The sequence below is a fragment of the Leptonychotes weddellii genome, chromosome 10 (genome assembly GCF_054177405.1).
Source record: "Leptonychotes weddellii isolate Sample4059 chromosome 10, ASM5417740v2, whole genome shotgun sequence".
NCBI lineage: Eukaryota > Metazoa > Chordata > Mammalia > Carnivora > Phocidae > Leptonychotes > Leptonychotes weddellii.
The window spans coordinates 58,838,029-58,855,196 of NC_138378.1; the positions used below are offsets into that span (position 1 = coordinate 58,838,029).

General features: G+C 39.6%; 1 protein-coding gene across 4 annotated transcripts in view; it reads right to left on the reverse strand.

The window, feature by feature from the left end:
* The window catches only part of FSHR (follicle stimulating hormone receptor), a 165,707-nt gene that overhangs the window by 78,348 nt on the left and 70,191 nt on the right, over positions 1-17,168 (reverse strand). For 3 of the 4 annotated variants that reach the window (XM_081833530.1, XM_081833527.1, XM_081833526.1), the window contains exon 2: positions 13,281-13,352. The exons of the other annotated variant lie outside the window; for it this stretch is intronic. In XM_081833530.1, coding sequence (XP_081689656.1) covers positions 13,281-13,352 — 72 coding nt within the window. The remainder of the gene's footprint in view (positions 1-13,280; positions 13,353-17,168) is intronic. 4 annotated transcript variants of the gene reach the window in all.

Consider the following 17,168-nt stretch of genomic DNA (forward strand, 5'->3'; position numbering starts at 1 on the left):
CAAATTTCCTGTCACAAGAAGGAGTGCTCAGGCTCAGTTTGCCTAGGTGAAGCATACAGTGGGTTTGTTCCTGAAATAGTTGTGTGAGAATTGTATTTTTCAGTGTCTAGCTGTGTTTGCAGAGCACCAACAAAGGGGCTTTCAGAAATTGAGATAATACTTTGATAATTGACTAGTTAAACTAAAAAACTGAGTACTATTTTACCTGTTAAATGTGATCTGACAATGACAGAGTAAGAAAACTTTGTCCCATTATGTATCATTTGGTTAAAGCAATGGAGCATGTGTTTATGCGTTTTGTTCTGTGCTCTTCTCTAATTGTGTCATGTGTATTTTATTAACAATTACACTAGAGCAGGTACTGTGGCCCATTTCTCTTGGATCCTCCACCATACAGTGCCTTACACAGAACTAGTATTTTTTATATCTTGTTATTCCATATGGAACATGGACTAGCAGCGTTGGCCTTCCCTGGGAGCTGGTTAGCACTGTAGAATCTCTGGTTCTACCCAGACCACTTTAGTCAGACTCTCCATATTAGATCTCCAAGTGATTTGTGCACATTAAGATCTCAGATGCTATGGTGTAGGAGATACTTAGCAGGGGCTCATAAAATGTGCATTGCATTTAGTTAAAGAAAAATCCTCTCTTGCAGAGATGAAATCCTATACCTTAGCTGAGAATTTCTGGTTGAGTCTATATGTTACTAGAATGTTCATTCTTAGGAGAAGCAGACAGAAGTAGGCAAAAGCAGGAAGAAACAAGTTTATAAGTGGAGCTGACTTAAAAAAATTTCCATTAAAAATAATGTTTTGATGAGATAGCTTGGGCCAATTTTTAATAACACACCCATTTGGAGCACTGATTCTTTGGCATGGAAAGGGTCAGTTTTGCACTTGGATTTTCACTATTTGGACCAGATATCTGTCCACTTCTAGGGCATCCTTCTTTACTACTGCCCAGTGCGCAGGACTGAGTGGGAAGTATGAGAACACTGAGCAGAAACACCTGCATATGAAGGTATGTATTTGGCAGAAATATAAGGGTTACTTTTTTCTTCTGACTTGGACACTTTTACTATCCTGTACTGAAGTGACCGTAAGAGTCTTAAGATATAATTTCTCTTTAATAAAGGAGAGGCAGCATTGCAAAAACAAAGTATTATATGGATAAAGTGCAGAGAATGTGAAGTGGGAAGGATCCCACCTCCATGACTTGATAGCTGTTGAACTTAGGCCAGTCTCCAAACTTCTCTGGACTTCATTTTCTCTCCTCTGAGGTGGGCACAAATATTTGCCCCTGTTGCCACTGAAGAGTTGGTGTGGGAGATTAAGTGAGCTGTATGTATATGAGGTATTTTGAAATTATAAAATAGGTAACAAATGTAAAGATATTCAAACTACTGCTACTACCGCAATTAAAATAAACGAGAACTCTGTGAATTTGTGTATGTCCTCCTCTTTTCCATTAGAAAGATTATCATTCTCCTGTATCATATATGATCTGGAATACCCTTGTTGTATTCATAGATGTTATCGAATAACAGATTACTGTGTGAGCATTGGAGTCAGAATGCCCGGGTTCAAATTCCAGCTCTACCACTTGTTAGATATGTGAGGCTGGGCAAGTCACATACCCTTCTTGGCTTCAGTCTCCTCACTGTAAAACTGGGATGATAATTAAGCTAATGCGTGTAAAGTGCCTTATCTCAGTTTATGGCAAAATAATCACTCAACAAGTGACAGCTATTGTTGATCACTATGGGAACTCCTTGAGAGCAGGTACTGTATATCTTCATCTTGATTGCCCAGAACATCTAATAGTGACTGGCACATAAGCTTCATCAAATCACTCCCTCATGTAATTAACACATATACTGTGGCTCAAGAAGAATTTGTGGAATTGTTGACTGATGGATGGATTATGCTTCTCTGAGTTTGCTTGGTCTTTCTCAGACTTGCTCTCAAATAGAACAGAATAAACACAACAGTGCACAGACTAGTTAGAAGGAGGTGTCCCTGGCTTGAGGAAGCTCATTAGCTCTACAAGCCTCATCCTCACTGGTGTTCAGGGAGTGATGGAATTCACAATCATTTACTCTGTGAACCCTGATAAATCACTTGATGGATTAGCTAGTGTCATCCATCAGCCTGCACTTGTCTTGAGTACTTGACTGAAGTCTATAAATCTCTTCCCTTTAAAAAGACCCAAACACTGATCTCTGATTTGGCTTCATTTCCTTGAAGTTAGCGTGGAACTTATTTTCTATCCAGGATTTTTTTCTTCTAGAACTTGGTGCTACAAAAAGCCACCATCCTGTTGTTCCCCAAAGCAAATGTCTGCTTTACTAAATGAAAAGTCCTATCTTAAGTGTCTTACTTGGTTGGACTGAGACATTTTATGTACATATGAGAGGGAATAGGGAAGATAATATAAAGGAAGGTATAAAAGGGCACACTTGTAACAAATACATGAAGATTGGCACCTCAATTTTTAACATTCACTGAAGGAAAAAAAAACCAAACAGCTTGGGTTCTCCTTCTGGTCAGTCAGTGAGTGAGGGAGCCCATCCTCAGTAGATGGAGTCCTGAAAGCATTGATGTCAGTTTGATTACAGGAAGCTCATCCTTCCTTCAAATTTCAGTTCATGTACACATGGGTCCTTGCAGTCCAAATAAGTAAACCAATCTAGATACGATTTTTTCAATAACTAAAGCAAATCTCCCTAAGCACATGTACCACGTTGACTAAAATCTCACCATTAGCAATTTAGTCCTCTGAAATAGGTATTAGCCACTTCATGTCTTTTTAAAAAAGGCAAATTGTGTTGGAAGTTCCAATTCATTAACTCCTTAAATTTCAATGGCACTACTTTTTTCAGATGCCCTTATCTTTACTGGGAAAGAAGAATAAAGAAAAAGGATTAAAAAAAAAAAGATTGAGACCCTTTTTGGGGAAAATGTTCTCAAAGGCTGGGAAAGAATTCAAGAGCTAGAGTCTTTCAGTTGTGCCCAGCCCTGTGCCTGGTGCTTTGAAAGAATATGAGAAGAAAGTAAGTCATTGTGTAGTTGAGTGGAGATACCATGAATGGGAAGCAGAGCAAATGGTCTCTCTTTATTATTCATACCTTGCATTTGTATGCACTTTTAACTTTTCAAAGCATGCTCACATCCAAGTGCAAATTACATGTTTATAAAACATTTGGCATCAACAATTGCTATCTCTATGCCCAGACTCTCTCAGAATCTCAGACCCACTGGGGTGATTAACTTCTACTTTATTCATTTAGGCTCCTCTGGCATTTATCCCTCTTATGCTTTTCCTCTCTGCCTCTGCCTGTTTAACTTCTGGAATGGTCTGAACTATAAAAACACATCTCTAATCATTTGATTTCCATGTAGGCTGGCCAGGGTGGAGCCGAGCACCACAGGAAAAGTTTATGAAGTGTAAGATTCAGGTAGTTTATTTGTTGGGGGGTAGGCAGGCAAGTGGGTCCATATCCTATTTGAGTCTTTTACTGTTTAAAGCATCTTATTAAGTCATAAACAGTCCAGATGGATGTGGTTGTGATGGGCATGGGCTAAATGAGGAAATAAAAATAAGTAGTTTGTGCATCGATTGGAGCTTGCATTTAGATTGCATCTTTTTATTTTAATACCATTCTATTAAAAAAAAAAAAAAAACCTAGCAGGAGTCACCAGGGCAGAGCCACGAGGCTATTTTTAACTTGAGTATTATGCTGCCTTAATTGTATCTTCTCTGAGTAGACACAAACATTGAGTTACTGGCAAAGAGATAAAAAAAAGCCCTGTTCATTTTCTGGTTTATCTGTGAGCACTGACAAACATAACACATTTGAAAGTCCCTCCTACAACTCCCTCCCACAACTTGCCTTGTCAAGAAAGGTCAGAAGGGCAAACATGGCTGAAGCAGAAGTCTTAAAAGATAGAGAAGATGATATTGCTTGGCTGTTGATTAGAAAATTGAAGAAAATTGTATTTGACGGCAAGCCAGAAAAGCCTTGTTTTAGTAACCTCCGTCAAGTCTTGCTACCTGGAAGTCTTAGCTGCTGCATGAAAGGTGCCAAGCAGAGGCCACCAGGACCATGAATGCCTTGGAGTGTCAAGTGGGTGGAGGATCTTAGAGGTGGAATTTGTAAATGACAGCATATCTGTGCTTTCCCAAGCAAGTGAGCATCTATAATACACATCTTTATTACTATAAGCTTGCTAGTTTACAATACGTACTATGGACTAAATGTTTGTGTCTTTCTCTATGTATCCCCAACTCAAATTTATATGTTGATGTCTTAATCCCCAGTGTGGTGGTATTTGGAAGTGGGGACTCTGGGAAGTAATTGCATGAAGTCTTGGGAGTGGAGCTCTTATGATGGGGTTGGTGCCCATATAACGGGATAAAGAGACCAGCACTCTCTCTTGGCCATGTGTGGATACAGGGAGAAGGCAGTTGTCTATAAGCCAAGAAGTGGGTTCTCACTAGAACTGCCCGTATTGGCGCTCTGATCTTGGATTTCTAGCCTCCAGAACTGTGAGATATAAATGTTATTTAAGCCATCCAGTCATATTTTATTATAGCAGCCCAAACAGACTAAGACAGTGGGATTTTCACCCATATTCTTCCAGTAATCCCTTCCAGCAAGGAAACCCTACACTATCTTTATGAATAAAGCGTAAGGGACTGAGATGTGGAGAGTTAAAATGAATACCATGTTGAGGGAATCCATAAAATCACCACATCTCAGGAACTCTGTTTCCCCTATTACATTTCCCCTCTCCTGTCCCCCTAACACATAAAGAAATCAAAGCTAAACCAAAACAGGCAAAAACCTAAGCATATCAATATGATGCAAATAAGTTATTCTCTTTTTGAGCTGGACAGCCATTAGATGTTATAGAGTTTATTTTAAGGACCCACCTAGAAACTGTTGAAATAAGGAGACTTAATGGGATTACTAAAACCACACCAACCCAAAATGTGACAAGAAAACAGCTTCTTGTATTTCTTGGTTGAAGCAATAAATATAACAAAAATACTTATTTTCAGAATATTTATGGAGAACAGGAAATGAGATAAGGACTTTCACCTTCTAGACACTAACTCATGTTTGACCTGGGTCAATAATGACAACTTAATTGGCTTAATCTTACATTTCCCAACTGCTGACTAAGTTAATTTGCAACTTAACAGGCAGCTCAGTTTGTAAACCCTTGGACTTACGCCAGTCTCAGAAAGAGCTCTACCCAGAAATGGGTTGGCACACAGGAAGTTGAAGGCAAAAAATGCTGCAAGAGGTTTGTCCCCTTCTATGATTGTCCCTTTAGAAAATGACTCTGGGTTCTGGTTTACGGAAGTTCCAAGTGCTTAGGTATGCAAATTCTCTCTTCTAATCATAAATGACATCAAAGGAAGCTTTCACAGCCATAATGTTTCCCTTGGTCACTCTTTCAATTTTAGTTGAATAATTCTGGAAAATGGTAGATGCCACCAAAGAGGAAGCCTTGTGTAGCAGAAAGGACCAGACTATCTTGGGTTCAAATCCTAGCTTTACCACTGAAGGACCTTCTGATGCTGTTTAGTTGCTTAACCTTGCTGAATGTTAGTATCCCTGTCTGTAAAGTGCAGATTAACAGAGATGCAAGATTTAAAACGGGCCCCAAACAGGTACTAAATAATTGTTTTTTAAAAGTCAACTTTATTGAAGTATAATTTTGACAAATAATAATATGCACTCATTTTAACTGTTCAAGTTTTTATAAATGGATATATTTTGTAACAGCACCACAATCAAGATAGAGAACTTCTCTATCAGCCTAAAAAGTTCCTCGTTCCCCTTCCCAAACAATCTCTACTATCACTCTTGGCCCTGGGCAACTACTGATCTGATTTCTGGCACCACAGTAGATTTTCTTTTTTAGAGTTTCATATAAATAGAATCATATGGTATATATACTTTTGAGTCTGGCTTTCTTTTTTTTACTTGGTATAATGCTTTTGAGATTCATCCATTTGTTGTATTAGCAGTTGATTGCTTTTTATTTTGGAGTAGTATTCTGTCACATGGGTAAAACACAGTTTGTTTATCCCCTGACCTGGTGATGAATCTGGGGTTGTTCTCAGTTTTGAGCTATTATGAATAAATCTGTTATGAACATTCTCCAGCAAGTCTTTGGGTGGACATATGTTTTCATTTCTCTTGGGGAAATACATTAAAGAAACTGTCAAACTCTTTTCTGAACAGGTTGTACCATCTTGCATTCTTACCAGATAAGTATGAGAGTTCCATTTGCTCCATAGCCCGACCAATACCTAGGGTTGTCTAGACTAATAGCTCTACAAACAGAGACAAAAATCCTTAATGAAGGTCTGTGTGTGAGTGATACTTAACAAATACAATCAAATCATTCACTTGGTTGTTCAAAATAACCCATTTAATTCCCATGATTAACTATGACACCCAAACTTGTCCCTATAACCTCTAAGGTACTCTATGACCTCACCCCAGCTGCTTCTTTGATCTTATCTCTACCATCCTCCTTTGTTCTCCCGCCATACCATGTAGACATACTAAATACGTTTGTTTATGTTCTTTACAAACTGGATTCAGACTTAAGTATCATCCACCTTAGGGCCTTCAACAGTGGATGTACATTAGAATCAGCAAGGGAGCATTAAAAAATGATCACTGCCTGGCCCCACCCTAGACAAATGAAAAAAATCCCTGGAAATGATAGGCCTGTGGATTATTTTAAGAGCCCCCCGGGGGGTTCTAAAGCACAATCTGAGATGAGAACCACTGAATTTCATTATCTTTTCATGACCAGCAATTCATATCCCCTCTTCCCATTCAGGCTCTAACTGCTCCAACACTGGCCTCCAGTTGTTAACCAGGAGTCTGGCACATCATCAGCCTACCTACCTCTTGCTTTATTTCACTACGTGGGACTCAAGGCTTATTTGCCTATTAAATCAGAAACACAGAAATTTGGGGTAGGAATGGACTTACATTATCTAACAAGGAGGTGCTCAGGGAGGCAAAGCAGATTGGAGCCCAAATTTCTAGCATTATAGTCTTGGTTATCTGATCTGTTTCCTTTTTATGTGTGTTTGAGTGAGCCCAAAGAACTGAGACATCGAAGGATCCTCAACTTTTTTAGTGTGCTTGCACCAGTTCTCGTTTAATAAATTTCTTCTTCTAGAAGTCCCTCTGTTAAGTTAACTTTTCTTTCCCCAGTGATCTGGGGGTGGAGGCTGAAGTGTTAGACTAGTGTTCTCATTTTTATATGTAAATAAATCACTTGATTATATTTTTTGTCCTTATGTTATCATGAATATTTCAAATGAATTTTATATGGTTCATATTTATGGCTTGGGAGCTATTTCACATTTTGGCTCATTGCCATCTCATCTGCATATACCATATCTCAGCTGATGTTGATTGGTCTCATTTACATATTCATCATGCTCCTATTTTCAAAGATATTTTGTTATAAACTGGCTTTTCTTCCCCCTCCAGTGTTATAATAGCACATAGATGTGTTTTTAAATTGCACTCATTTCCATACATAATTTTTCTGGTTACCATAAATCACCACCTTGTCACCTACTCCCCCCACCCCATTCAGTGGAATCTTCACACTTTATACCAAGCTGACATATGGCTCTGAAGTAATTAAAGACAATGTAAACAGTTTACAGTGCACTTTGCAAAGCCACTTCACATTGCAGAGAGTTTAATTGTTCCTTTTCCCCTAGCCATTCCCAAAGCAGTGAAGAGTAGGGAGGTTTGAGATAGTGATGCTGAGTAAAGCTATGTTGTGAACAGTGGTCATTTTTTTCTAAGGAAGAAGCAACTGCCTCTCCTTTTCCCAGAAAGACTCCTTTCCCTTGTGACTTCTTATAGAAACAGAGGGGCTGGGTTAATGAAAGAAGGATCATCGGGCATGGGTTGGGCAGAGTTACTGGATTCTTTAAATCATTCTAACAGGAGGAAGGGGGAAGAATCAAACACATCCTCAACCACCCAGGCCACAAAGACCTGTCTCGGGGTTGAGAACCGGACTAATTTTCTTTTTCAACATTAGCTGTTGGACCAGCCACCAGCCCCTAGTCTCTACCTTTTTTTCCATCAGTGGCCTCAGGGTTTGTTAGCGGCTCTCCCTCCCACGCTCCAAGCCCATGTGTTTGGGGTGGGTGTTTTCAACTCTGAGTATGGAACCCATTACCCAGGCCACAGCCACTTTGAGCATTGCCTTCCCTTAGTTGTAGTGATTGGTCCAGGAATGGTTGTGTGATCTAATTGAGTCATACTAAATCTTAAGACTTTTTTATGAGATGGAGGGAAAAAAAAAAGTCAAATCTTTCCTTCTGAATGGAACCCAGGAGATGAGCAATCAGAACGGCTGCTGGCGTCTTGTCACCAGGTTGGGGAGAAGGGCTGAAGCTAACGTAGTGTAAGGGAGACCTGAGAGAGGGAGAGAGGCCAAATTCTAAGGACATGGAACCTGAATAGAGCAGTTTCTAAAGCCATTTGTCCTCTCTGACCATCAAGTTAAATGAGCCATTAAATTTCCTGCCTATCTGAGGTTTATTTTCTTTAGCCTCTCACAACAGAAAGTGTCCTAACAAATACGGTGTTTGTATCACTTACTTTTATCTTGTGCATTTTTGTCCTGGATTACATTTTGAACTATACTATGTAAGTACCTAGATCATAGTAGATTCTCAGCCAGTGTTCGTATGCTTATCACCTCCTACATTATTTATCACTATCTTCATATTATTTAGCATTTTTATTTCTGGATATCTTCTTTTCCCAACTAATTATATTTGTTGATTCATTTTTATTCATGCATTTATCAGTTATTTATTGTGCAAGGCACCAAGGATTCAATCCTGACAAAAGCAAACATGTCCTTGGACAGTCCAATAGGGGAATTAGAAATTAAATTAGCACATAAATAAGTGTCATATATTGCTAAAATGAAAGTCAGCACAGAGATACTAGTGATAGGAGAGTGTATGTAGTGGGGGGTTTTGCCCTAGTTGGAGAGGTCAGGGAGGGCTTTTCTAGGCAATGACAGTGGCATGGGAATCCGAAGGATGGGTAGGAGCCAACTAAATTAAAAGTGCAGAGTGGAAAAGATGTTCTAGTCAGGAGGAACAGCATGCACCAAACAAGGCTCATGGTGGGCAGATAACACAGTACATTTTGTGAATTGATAAAAGGCTAATAGAGCAAAGGCGAGACTGTGAGAGGATATCATTTCTTTGTTTATGTTGAGAGCAGTGGTAAGGCATGGCATGTATGTGTATATGGCAAGACAGATGTGGAAGGTGACATGATTAGATCGGAATTTAGAAAATATCACTCTGGGGCGCCTGGGTGGCCCAGTTGGTTAAACGACTGCCTTCGGCTCAGGTCATGATCCTGGAGTCCCGGGATCGAGTCCCGCATCGGGCTCCCTGCTCGGCGGGGAGCCTGCTTCTCCCTCTGACCCTCCCCCCTCTCATGTTCTCTCTCATTCTCTCTCTCTCAAATAAATAAAATAAAAAAAAATAAAAATAAAAAATAAAATCAGTGGGCGCCTGCGTGGCTCAGTTGGTTAAGCGACTGCCTTCGGCTCAGGTCATGATCCTGGAGTCCCGGGATCGAGTCCCGCATCAGGCTCCCTGCTCGGCAGGGAGTCTGCTTCTCCCTCTGACCCTCCTCCCTCTCATGCTCTCTGTCTCTCATTCTCTCTCTCTCAAATAAATAAATAAAATCTTTAAAAAAAAAGAAAAAATATCACTCTGGTTGCCATGTAGTAAATGGCAGAGCATGCTGGTAGATAGGGCAGCACAAGTCGAAAAGTGTTGCAGTTAGCTTGGGAAAGATTACGGTGGCTGGAGAAGGAGGTAAGTGGACAGATTAGAGGTATAGCAAGGAGATAAAAACAGTAGGACTGGGTGTTGTACTTTAATAAAAAGTTACACTTGATCTTGCCCTGAAAGAACAATTAAGGGACCTGGAAAAACTGCAAATTCTGAATACAGTCTGATAAATGTGCTATTGATAGTATGGACACAAGATCATGGTTTGGAAACACTGAGAGTTCTGGAAAGGCTATATAAAGGAGTAAACATTTAATCTGGACCCTGGAGGACTAGCAGGATTTCTTTTCCAATTGCAAGTGAAGTTTTAGGCAGAGGGACAGCATCTATATAAGGCCAGTGTGAAAGTATATTTTGTTAATTAATTGGCTAATTAATTACTTCACCTGTAACTTTTTTTTTTTTTTTTTGATTCCTCTTTGTGCCAGGCATTGTCCAAAGAACTGGCCATCACATTCTAAATAAATATGATGTCTGATAATGATAATGCTTGAGAAATGGCAATTTCTCCTGCCTGGTAAGAATGTGGGGGTGTGCAGTGCATATGGTGGAAATATAAAGGGCTTTGATTTTTGTGCCAGGCACTTAAGACTGAAGGTTATGGCAGTGAGAGTCCCTCCAGTTTCTTCTGCAAGAGAGTTTGAGCAGTGTGGGGCTGGCAGCAGGGAGCTAGGGAGATTGGGGCTGGCATGACAGCCTCATGTAACAGGCTATCTAAGTGTTGATGAGACTTTGAACCTAATAGCAGCGGGAGTGAGAGAAGGGCTGGATTCCAGAGATATTTTTGAGAAAGCGTAAATAGGACTGGAAAGGGACCCGGGTTTAAGGGATAAAAAGTCAAGGGAGATTTTGAATTTTCCTGCTTGGGAGTCTCGGCAGGTGGTAATGCTATTCCCTGGGCAATATGGGAAGGTGAGAAATTTAAGGATAAAGACAATGAGCTAATCTGGATATATTAAATTTGAGGTACTTGTAGTTTAATTAGGTACAGATGTTTAGGAGTCTTTCCATATCAAAACAAGAATTATAACCTCAAAAGAAAGATTTCCAAGAAAGATGGAAAGAACCATCTATGGAGTAGTCTGGGAGCCTAGCAGAGTGGGCAGGAGGATGTGGTGTCATTGAAGTGAAAAGAGGCAGAAGTGTTAGGAAGAATGGCAGCAATAGTCAATGAGATCAAAAGCTACATGTAAGTTAAGTACTAAGAACGCAAAGTAGAAGTCATGAGATCTGGCAGTTCCATCATTATTGGGGCCTTTTATAGCGTAATTATGTGGTGTTAGGGAATTTGTGGTCCAGTAGCAAGAGGGCTGGCTGAGGAGTGCGTGAAAGGAGAGGACAAGGGGCAGTGAACGCACCTGTTCTTTCACAAGAGTGGGAATGGCAAGAAAGAGGAGAGGGAAAACTTGGCCACATGCGCAGAAAGAATCAAAGGGATTTTATGGTCCATGGAGACAGAGATATTGAAGAGAAAGCCAATACTTAATAAGTTCAGGAAACTGGCTAAAAACTGGATGAAGAACAGAAATACAGGGGATAGATCAGGAAAGGAGATAAGAAAGGAGATGAGAACTCATCTCTGACCAAGAGTGGAAGGTGAGACAATGGATGAAGGGGAGCATAGAGACTGAAGAGTAGTCTGTTCAGAGTTCAATTCGGTGCCAGGCCTTCTACTATGCAATGTTTTTGAAGCCCTAGGACACACAAAGCATTCAAAAGAAATGAGATCACTTTAATTTTATTTTAGGCATCTTGCTGTGTCAGTATAGGCTGATTAATAAAGACATGCAGTAGAAATGGGCAAGCTGTGTTTGAGGAAGTTGAGGCGTTTTTGAGCCAGCTGCCCTGTCTCTGGGATTACGGCTATATCAGCTCAGCTTAAGGATTTATAATACTATTGGAAGGTCCTGTCTGATGCTGAACACCCAATGAGGGGTCAGTCATACCTGCTGCATTGAATTTGATTAAGGTGGATTATTTGTGGTAGCTCATATTCCTGCCTTTAGAACAATTTCTATGCAATTATAGGGCTGCTTGGGGACAAGGCATATCGGGTAGTCTAGTTATTTAGTTCATATCAATTCCAGGCAGGGCAATGGCTAACCCGTCCAGGAATACACCTTGAGCAGAAAGTTCTCCAACTCTATCCCTTCCTTGTTTCCCTTGGTGAGCTCTGCTCCAAAGATTGCCCCATCTCCCAATTCCTGTAAGTGTTGAATGTCCTCAAGTGGGTAAACCCTGGAAGACTGCAGATTTTAAACTGGGCTCTCATCCAACTGGGGATCCTTACACTTAGGAATTCGAGATCACATAAGCTATCTCCTTCTTTTAAAACTTCTTCCTTAACCCACCGATGGGGAAACCAAGGCCCCCAGAGATACAGTGATTTAATCAAGGTCACACAGTAAGTTTATATTAAAGCTAGCTCTCCAATCTAGGATTCTGAGCACCCTTCTCTAAGCAGGTGATGTAATTGCTGAGACACATTGCCACTCTCTCTGCTTTATGTTTCCCTCATTAATGGATTTCTTTCTTGCTTCCTCAGACTTCAGCAAGTGTTCTTAAACAGGGGTGAAAGAACCAAGAGGAAAAATGGAATGGCTTTTAAAAAGAGACCTGCATGTAGCCTGGGGGATTGCTTTCTTCTTACAATGAAAAAAATCATTCCCTTCTGTGTAATCCATCTATCTGTTGCTATATTTATTGGTGTTTAAATTCTGGCGGCCACTGTGGTGAAGAACAGATTTTCCCGGCCCTTAAGACCTGGGAGATGGGATCAAGAGCCTTCAAAGAAAGAGTGGGTTATTTTAAACATGGAGGAATTTATTCTGCTTTTCACTACTGTGCCTCATTTTGAGAAAAGCCTGTTTGGGGAGACCCCTACATTAAACTAGTTCAGTAAGGAGTGAATGTTTGCATTAGCAGAGGGGTCTTCTCTTTTCAAAGGAAATCTCCTTCAGTGCTGTAAACTTCCCTAATGATTTTAAATGTTGATATATCAGTTAACACTTGCCAGCATGGCATGGGAAAGAGAAGTCTCTAGAATCTCAAACACAAATGTTAGGCCCTGCTGTTAATGAAAAATTAATCAGAAATAATAAACAATATCCCTGAAAAAGAATGGGTATCAGCAGAGAAAATTGGCTTTGGTTTATAAAAATTCGGCTCACAGGTACTTTGGAGCAACACCTTAAAGAAGAAAAAGTGAGGATAGCTTAGATTGACTTTATGCTCATCTCAACAGCCACACTCTGAAAGAGTCCCCATTATTAGGAAAGAAAATGGGAGGAGGTTCAGAAGGTTCTCTGGCTTCTAAGCACAGAGCATCACACTGGATGTGATGTGAGCCCACCCTGGTTGAGGCACCCACAGCATTGTCAGGTACATACATTTTCTCCAGGTCCCCAAATCCAGAAAATGCTCCTTTAGGGATGACTCGAAGCTTGGTGAGGACAAACCTCCTGAAAAGAGAGTGGACATAAGATATCACAACCTCTCACTGATCCATAATTGACTGCCTAACCTGTACTGGCAGTCAACAGCCAACATGTACTAAGTGTAGTCATTTACTAGTGGTAGCAATTGCTTTTACATGGTCTCTCTTCATCCTTACCACAAAGTGGTGATCCTCATTTTACATAAGAGGAAACAGGTTTAGTGAAGTTTACAGATTTGCCCAGGGTCACTCAGGTGATGGGTGATGGGTGACAGAGTTGGAATATGAACCCTCTCATCAGTACTCCATGTTGTGTCCTGTAGCCTTCTGGGAGGTCCCTTTTTCTCTACACCAACCCGCAAAACCTCTTCCCTTATTGTCATTCTTAGCTGACCTTGCTTCCTATTTCAAGGAGAAAATGAACCCAGTAGAAGAGAACTTGCTCATGCTCTCACATGGCTTTCAGCCATTAAGCCATCTGCACCCTGCCTCCCTCTTGATACCAAGGGTGACCAGGACTCTGGACCTGGCTGAGAACAGCTCCTCCAATCCACATCAGACCTCTCCTCCTCTCTTCTAGTAGAGGTAACGACTATAGCAATTTTCCCCTTTCTTGTGTACATTTTATTCACCTATTTTTGCTTCTCTAACTGGATCCTGCCCATCAGTTTACAAACATACCATAATTTATTTCATCAAAAAAACTCTACTCTTAATCTCAGTCACCTTCAGTTTTTGCCATTTTCTTCTGCTTGAAATATTTGTCTAATCCTACCCCAAAGTTTCTTCCAATGGCTCCTTATCTCAGTCAGGAAAAACCCACATTGTATACAGTGATGTACAGGACCCTCCAGGATCTTCCTGCTGTCCCTTTCCATGGATCCTCTACCCTCCATTTTGACAGTTTTCCCCTTTGCTTATCTCGTTCTTATTGCAGTACTCTCTTGCTAGTTCTTGGACATGCGAGATTCCTTCTTGCCTGTGTTTCTGCATTTGCAGTTCTCTCTGCCTTGAGCACTCCTCTCTCGGATAGCCTCATGGCTTCCTCCTCCAGCCTGCTGTTTGCTCAAATGTCACTTGCTTAGTGATGCTTTTTCTAACCATCCTATTTAAAACGACAATCTCCTCTACTTAGCCTCTGGCCCCCTTTCCTGCTCAGATTTTTCTTCACAGCACTTCTGACATGTTATATATTATATTTATTCATCTATTTATGTATTCATGTATTTATTTATCTCTAACCTATAACTAGAATACAAACTCTGTGAGGACAGGAATTTTTGTATAATTTGTCTGCTACGGTATACCAGATGCCCTGGAACATTGACTGGTATGTAACAAGTATTCAAAAATTTTTTCTTAAATGGGTGTTAATCAGTCTGAGAGTTCTAAGCTTGAGGAATTACAAGTGACCCTTTTGGAATCTCTATAACCGGAATACTATTCCTTCCTTTGGCTTTCTCTTGCTTTGTAACTGATACATATGTACTCCTCCCCCCACAGCCTCTCCCCCACCAACCTTAAATCTTTCCTTCCACAAGGTGGTGTGTCAGCAGAAATTAAATAATGAAACACTGAGGATTTGTATAGTTAAGTAAACCTTAATTGCTTCAGTTTCCTACTACTTACTGGTGTGAGTTAAAGTCCTGTTACAGATAAAGTTATTCAGGCAAACAGTTCTTTAACTTTGTTTGCCCTTGGCTTCTTCCATGGGGAAGAAGCAGGAGAGAGAATCTTAAGTACTGTTTTTGCTCTGGAGGAGTTTATATATGTGGGAAGGTAAAGCAAGAAACCTTGGAATCACCAGAAAACAGTTGATGTAAAAACTATAAATGTTATGCAAATATTGAAGTGAGAAAGATCCCAAAGTACATAAATATATAAAAGGAAGGTGGGATGAAGTGGGTGAATTTGAGCCTGGGTCTTAAAACCATCAGGTCATACTAAAAGCATAGTCTATATGAAACCATTTAAATAAAAAGGGATCTAAATTAGGATTGCGAGCAATCTATCTGCAAGAGTGTCAACTTCTAGAACTCCCATCTGAGAAGAATCAAGGTTAAGGTACTCATTTAATCTTAGTTAACATAGAAAAGTTCCTTTTGTTCCTATTTATCACAAGACAGAAGAATGATGAAAACAAACTAGAAAAAGCAAATAATAAGTCAACTAGATAGTGTTTTGTTTTTTTTTTTAAAGATTTATTTATTTATTTATTTGAGAGAGAGAATGAGCGAGAGAAAGCACAAGAGGGGGGAGGGTCAGAGGGAGAAGCAGACTCCCTGCCGAGCAGGGAGCCCGATGCGGGACTCGATCCCGGGACTCCAGGATCATGACCTGAGCCGAAGGCAGTCGCTTAACCAACTGAGCCACCCAGGCGCCCCTAGATAGTGTTTTTTGATTCAACCCTAGTGGCAGACACATTATCTAAAATTTCCAACACCTCTACCTGTACTGTTTCAAACTTACTAACATAATTAAATCTTTTTTTTGAAGATTAAAAGTCTTGACTTCCATTTCCTGAAATGTTATAAACTAGATAACCTGAAGATATTTCCACTAAAAATCACCCAGAAGTCTTCTATAAATCATAACAAATACACTTTTAATTGCATAGCTGAGCTTATAAGAAAGTATGAGAAATCCCCAGGGGCCCAAAGTAAAGCCACTGAATACCAGATGGAACCCTGAATGGTGTATGCCAACAGAAATTGAAGAGGGTAAACTGAAGCTAAAGTATTCAGGGTGGAAGTCAGTTTCTGGACTTGGTAACCAAGCACTTTGTGTCTTGATGCTATGGTGTTGGGTGAGTTGAGATATAGAAGATGAAATGCGAAGATTTATTTCTGTGTGCTATCTCATGCATTCTAGGAAAAAAAAGGTGCAGAAAATGGAAGACAGGCAATTTTTAATGAAATGATGTCTGGAAATTTTCCATAACTTATAAAAGACATCAATCCTCAGATTTAGAAATCTCAAGTCCTAGGAAGGGAAACAAAAATAAACAAACAAACAAAAATAAATGCCAGATACCTGTGAATTAGAACTGTGGAACCAAAAAAGAAACTATTTTAAGATATATTATCTTCAAAGAAAAATAATTAGAAAACTTTGTAAAAAATCTTCAAAATTATTAGAGAAAATAACTGCCAGTTTAGAATCCTATATCCAGAAATAAGCATTCAAATGTGAGGGTTAAATAAAGACCCTTTTAGACAAATTTAATTAGCCATTAGTGAAATTTTAGCAAAGGAATTCCTTCAGAGAAATAAAATTTAATCTAGTAGGAAGGCACAAAAAACATAAGAATAGTGAACAGGAAAATTAGTGTGCCTTATTGAATAGGTGGATTTTCATAATGTTTGGAAAACTTACCTATTCAATAAAGAACACTGGAAAAAATACTGACCAAGAACTAGGTCACAAAGTAAATTGGTGTAGAATAAATAATTTTGTTTAACATACTGCATGTAAATTACTTAAAAATCAGTTATGAGACATAATAATTAACAGCCCCCACCCCCATAACACATGCACAAACATCTAGAAAGTCAAAACTAAATCAAACCAAAACAAAAAACCCACTCTTTTAAGTCACACATGGGTCAAAGAAGAAACTACATCATAATTAGGAGTTGTTTGGAATTGAACTGTAGTGAAAATACAACATGAAACTGACGGGATGCAGTTAAACCACCACATACAGAGAAATTAATAGCTTTAAATTATTATACCCAAAAAGGAAACAAGATGGAAAATTCACAAGCTACATTTCCAACACAGGAAACTAGTGAAGGAACAACAGAACAGTGGAAACAGAACTATAAAGTCAATATTTACT